General features: G+C 38.9%; 1 protein-coding gene across 1 annotated transcript; it reads right to left on the bottom strand.

Moving 5' to 3' along the window:
* Positions 1-5,030: 5,030 nt before the first annotated feature.
* LOC139154016 (olfactory receptor 14C36-like) lies at positions 5,031-5,954 on the bottom strand. The gene has a single exon (XM_070728444.1). The coding sequence runs from the start codon at positions 5,946-5,948 to the stop codon at positions 5,031-5,033; it is 918 nt and encodes a 305-aa protein (XP_070584545.1). The 5' UTR covers positions 5,949-5,954.
* Positions 5,955-6,364: the final 410 nt, after the last annotated feature.

Below are 6,364 nucleotides of genomic sequence, written 5' to 3' on the forward strand. Positions count from 1 at the left end.
TCTCTAACAAACAATTTGCATTCAGAAAGAAATTATCCTGCAACCTTCAACTGCAAAAACATATGGACTACCCACCTAGATCAAGGAAAATCCATTGATGCAATTTATATTGACTTTTGCAAAGCCTTTGATTCAGTGGTCCATGACAAAGTACTCCTAAAACTCAAATCCTATGGCATCTCAGGATTCCTCCACAGCTGGATTACTGCATTCCTGTCAAACAGGCAACAAGTTGTCGAAATTGGAAGCGCAATTTCAACCCCTGTCCCGGTTAAAAGTGGCGTTCCCCAAGGCAGCGTACTAGGACCTACTCTATTCATTCTCTACATCAATGACCTCTGCCATCATATAACAAGCAACTTTGTTCTTTTTGCCGATGATGTAAAACTTTTCAACACCACAGACAACACATCTACTCTCCAAAAAGATCTCGACTTTGTCTCACATTGGTCTAAAACATGGCAACTTCAAATATTAACCAGCAAATGTTCTACCCTCCGCATTGGCAAAAAGAATCCGAACCTCATATATAAACTGAATAAACAAAATCTCACAGCCAAACCCCACTCAGTAAAAGACCTTGCAATACTAATATCAAATGATCTAAGTGCCAAAGCCCACTGCAACAATATCGCCAAAAAGGCTTCTAGAGTTGTTAACCTGATCCTACGCAGCTTCTGCTCTGGCAATCTCACACTACTCACCAGAGCCTACAAAACTTTTGCCAAACCCATCCTTGAATACAGTTCATCTGTTTGGAACCCATACAACATCTCGGACATCAACACCCTTGAAAATGTCCAAAGATACTTCACCAGAAGAGCCCTTCACTCCTCCACTCATTATGTTTTAATACCCTACGAAAGCAGACTATCAATCCTAGATCTAGAAAGCTTAGAACTACGTTGCGTAAAACACGATCTATGTATTGCCCACAAGATCATATGCTGCAACGTTCTACCTGTCAATGACTACTTCAGCTTCAATCACAACAACAGAAGAGCATGCAACAGATTCAAACTTAATATTAACCGCTCCAAACTTGAGTGTAAAAAATATTACTTCAGCAACCGAGTTGTCGAAGCGTGGAACTCATTACCTGACTCAGTAGTGTCAACCCCTAAGCACCAACATTTTTCCCTTAGACTATCCATGATTGACCTCTCCAGGTTCCTTAGAGGTCAGTAAGGGGCGTGCATAAGTGCACCAGTGTGCCTTCCTTTCAAATATGTTCACCTATACTTTTATATCTTTTCTTCTATTCTTTTCTTTATTTATATTATTACATATCTATTCTCTTCAATGTGTATTATGTATTGGACAAAATAAATAAATAAATAAAAATAAATAAATAAATAAATAAATTAGAACCACTTACATTTGATTAATGTAGTAATGCTCATTTGTATTATTATTATTTTTGTATTGAAATGAATGACTACCAATTTTTTTACTACCACACTGTGGGCATGGCTTATGCATTTTCCTTCAACATCTTTCAGTGCAAATTATGTGCTCTGGGATTGAGCTCCATTTTCACTACCCCACTGTGTCTCCCTCTGTCCAGGCAGTAGCCCACCTCTGCTCAGATGCCATACTGTCATTGTAATAATGTTGATGCATATTTAAAAATTTTAAAAGTATGCAAAAGGAAGGAAGGAAGGAAGGAAGGAAGGAAGGAAGGAAGGAAGGAAGGAAGGAAGGAAGGAAGGAAGGAAGGAAGGAAGGAAGGAAGGAAAAGCTATGAAGAATATGGATAAACCCTGAGGAAAACCAAGGGAAAATATTCTCAAGGGGGAGGTTAATATAAGACAAATCCAAAATACAGTTTCTCCTTTACAACCACATAGTGGCTACAATTATTTTTATTTTTTTGGGGGGGGGGGAACCTACTAATTTTTTGTATGTATACTATGACATAAACATTGGAAAACTACAACTAAACAAATACATACAAAAGGGCAGGCATAACATTTATATATATTTATTGTTACATTTCTTATTTAAGAATGAAAAGTAGAGTAGATCTTTTTCTTTCCCTGAACGGAAGGGATTCTTGAAACAAAAGAGAGGATCTGTCCATAGATAATAATGATGAAGATAAAGCAACCAAATACTAATATCATAATAAATATTATATATCCAATTTCAATTACATATATATCTGAGCAGGCAAACTTAAGTAATTGTGGTATTTCAATAAAGGTGATTGACTGTATTAAAGCAGAAATAATTAGTAAAAGTTCCAACAGTATTAGTATGCAGTCCAGCATTAATGAATCTGACAATACACACATTGCCAACCATTTTAGTACAGGCCCTCTTGTCATGGTGGTGCTCCCAGAATGTAGCTGGTGCATGTGTGCACTCCTGGTGCACGCACCTGGTGTGCATGCACATGCTCCTGGCACAAGATTTGGCTTCCTGTGCATGTTCAGAAGCGAAATCTCATATGAGGATGCTAGAGCAAGTGTGATTTTGCAAATTTTCCACTTTTTTTTCTGCACATGTGCAGAGGTAAGAGCTCTCCGGAGGCACCTCTGTTCCAAACTCTGCATCCCATCCCTGCTGCTTGCGATCTACCTGCCTGACCACACTACTCATGGCGGCTCTCTAACTCGCCCACCTGACACCGCTGCTCGCAGTGGCTTCCAAACTCATGGCCTGCCTGCCTGACACTGCTGCTCACAGAGGCTACCCAGTTTGGGGCCCACCCACCTAACACCGCTGCTCGTGGTGGCTCCCCACCTTGCAGCTCACCTGCCTGACACCACCGCTCATGGCTCGCTTGCCCTGCCCCACCACTCACAGCTCACTCACCTGGTCTCGCCAGTCATGGCTCGCTTGCCCAGCCTTTACCTTTTGGAAGCTATGCCACTGCTTTCTTGTGAGCCCTCCTGTAGCTTCTACCTCACCCTCATCATGCCAAAAAAATGGCAGAGAGCAAGGGTGGGCCCTGCCTGGTACAGGGGGGAATGCTGCTTCAGTAGTGGAAATGCTGTCCATACACATGCCGTACATGTGCAACTGACATGATTATGGTAAAAATCACTGTTGTTTTGCTTCTGCACATACATGAAAGCAAAGAAATGGGCAATTTTCTCTAAAATCTTGCTGCCAAAGGGACTTTCACATGAAATTTCAGTTGCTGCATATGCGCAGCATCTGAAACTCACTGCAGTGCCTAGAATGACAGCTAGTGCCAGCAGCAACAGCAGTGGGCCTGAGTTCCAGCTGCATGGCCTGCTCTGTACCCTCCTGCACTGCAGGAATCTCTCAGCGCATGCCACATTGGTGCCCTGAGCAAGTCGTGGCCCTCAGGAGCAGCGCTGTGCTCACAAAGGCCAAGACTCACTCAGGGCACCATCACCACACCAAGAGATGCCTGCAGCATGGGAGGGTAGAGAGCAGGCCACATAGTCAGAGCCTGGAACCACATGGCCTGCTCCCCTCCTATGAAGGACTGCAAAAAAATTTACTATCACACTGTGGGCATGGTTTATTTTGTGGGTGTGGCTTGATGCTCATGTGACTGGATAGGAATGGCTTGCCAACCATGTGTCCAGGTGGGAGTGGCTTGACCATCATGTGACCTGGGGTGGCTTAAAGGTCACATGACTGGATTAAAGGTGGTCAACATGACATCACTCACAGCAAGGGTTTGGGTTAGGGTGCCTGGTCCCTCCTTGCCTCAAAGAAATACAATTTCCATAGATATTTACTATTACTGAACATCCAAAATATACTGTTTGATCCTATGTACATATGTTATATATGTACTTACATATTACACACAGGCACATAAAAATATACATTATCTACTATATAAACTGTATGTGTATTTACACACACACACACACACACACACACACAAATTCTTCTAAAATTATACACATTTAACCTCACTTTCTGCGATAGGAAAAGAATTCTGATCCATCCTATCAAAATCCCAGTGGAAGTGAAGACCCCATTAATCCTGATGCTGGTAGGCAGAGGCAGAATTATTTTGTTCTTGCCTTCCTTCCGTTTTATATTCCAGTGCATCTTATACTGTACTCCAAAAATAAGGTATATAAATGACAATATTTTAGAAAAAAACAACAAATATGGGCATGTGTAAGGTTGGGAGATGTGGTATTCAAATGATAGGCACTATGTATCCTTTATACTTGCCAAACTAACTATTATAAGCCATCATTGAATAACCATCTATTAAAAAAAATATTATTTGAAAATTTTAGAGAACCATTCTTCAAATCCTACATCACCTCGAGGTTCGACTACTGTAATGCTCTCTACATGGGGCTACCTTTGAAAAGTGTTCGGAAACTTCAGATCGTGCAGAATGCAGCTGCGAGAGCAGTCATGGGCTTACCTAGGTATGCTCATGTTTCACCATCACTCCGCAGTCTGCATTGGCTACCGATCAATTTCCGGTCACAATTCAAAGTGTTGGTTATGACCTTTAAAGCCCTTCATGGCACTGGACCAGAATATCTCCGAGACTGCCTTCTGCCGCACGAATCCCAGCGACCGATTAGGTCTCACAGAGTGGGCCTTCTCCGGGTCCCGTCAACTGAAACACCTCCCCCGGGCATGTTCAATTTATGCATGGTATGTTTGTGTGTGTGTTTGTTAGTAAATGGAGTTCTTTTAAAATATTTTTAAATATTTTAAATTTATTTGGATTTGTCATGATTTCCTGTATCTTGCTGTGAGCCGCCCCGAGTCTGCGGAGAGGGGCGGCATACAAATCTAAATAATAAAATTAATAAATAAATAAAACAAATAAAATCAAAATTTCTAATATATACTGTATTTTCCATTTAAAACACAAGCAATAAAGCTTGCTTGCAAGCTAAACATCTTGAGTCCAGGAGTCAAAATATCTAAAATAAGCTTTTTAATATAAAACAAAAAAGTATAAAAATATGTGAAAAAGAGTGTGAAAAGTATGTGATAAAGTATATGAAAAAGAAAGTGGGAATTAATATTAACCATAAAATTCATATTCAATATTTGTAATTACATCATACATGTCTTTTCACCAGAATTCTTGATAGAGCAACCTTAATATCCTTGTTTCTTATGCTATAAATTACTGGATTCAACATAGGTGGAATAATGCAGTATATTATTGTAACAATGATATCAGTGTTTGATGGATTGTCAGACTGAGGCCTCAGATAAGCAAGTGAGGCTGTAAATAAAAATAAAGAAAAAACTGTAAGGTGAGGGAAACAAGTAGAGAAGGCCTTTTTTCTTCCCTGATCAGAAGAGAGTTTTGAAACAACGGTAAAGATCTGTATATAAGTAACAATGATAAAAGCAAAACAACCAAATGTTATTGTAAAAATAAATATTACAATTCCAGTTTCAATTGCATAGAAATCTGAGCAGGCAAGTTGAAGTAAAGATGGGATTTCACAGTAAAACTGATTGATAATATTAGAGCAAAAAGGAGCAATGAAAGTTCCCATAGTGTTTAATACAGCATTAAGAAAGCTAACAATCCAGACACTACTAACTATTTTGGTACAAACCTTTCTATTCATTATCATCTCATATCGTAAAGGATTGCAAATGGCAACATATCGATCATATGCCATGACAGTAAGAAGAGAAATATCAGAGTCTACAAAGAATACAAACAAAAACACTTGGGTTATACATTCAGGATAAGAAATACTATTTATGTTCATAACTGAATTGAAAACAGCTTTGGGGACAATGACTGAAACAGAACCAATGTCCTGAAAGGCTAAATTTATCAGAAAGAAGTACATGGGGATATGAAGACAGGAGTTTAAAACAACTGCAGAAATAATGAGTACGTTTCCTGCTAATGTAATTAAATATATGAACAAAAGTATCATTGCATACAGAAGCTGTAGTTCCCATATATTTGAAAATTCCAAGAGAAAAAACATCATAGTATCATTATTCATTTCTGGCCAAAGATAGGAGAACCTAGAAGTAAAGGGAGAATTGTTAATATATTTCCATTTGAATTGATTTTTTTTTAAAAAAAAACACCCTATATATAGGATAGATAAATTATGTAATTATGCAACTGATTATGTAGTGTATCAAATATCAGCTTCATTTCTTATACCAGTCATGGAATTCCATCTTGAGGCATGAATCTAGTATGTGGAACCATCATAGGGGATGATAATGTAACAACAGCAATATCTTTCTGCATTGTTCAGCACTCTTACATTATGGCGATTTGCTATAGTTTCTATATAAATGAACATTATAGTGGGTTGATTTTGGAATTTGACAGATTCAGAAATAGAATGGGCATTTGGAAGGGAAAAAGGCAAACGATGGATGGATAAGTGCTCAGATTAAGAGCATG

Source organism: Erythrolamprus reginae, chromosome Z, assembly GCF_031021105.1.
Source record: "Erythrolamprus reginae isolate rEryReg1 chromosome Z, rEryReg1.hap1, whole genome shotgun sequence".
NCBI lineage: Eukaryota > Metazoa > Chordata > Lepidosauria > Squamata > Dipsadidae > Erythrolamprus > Erythrolamprus reginae.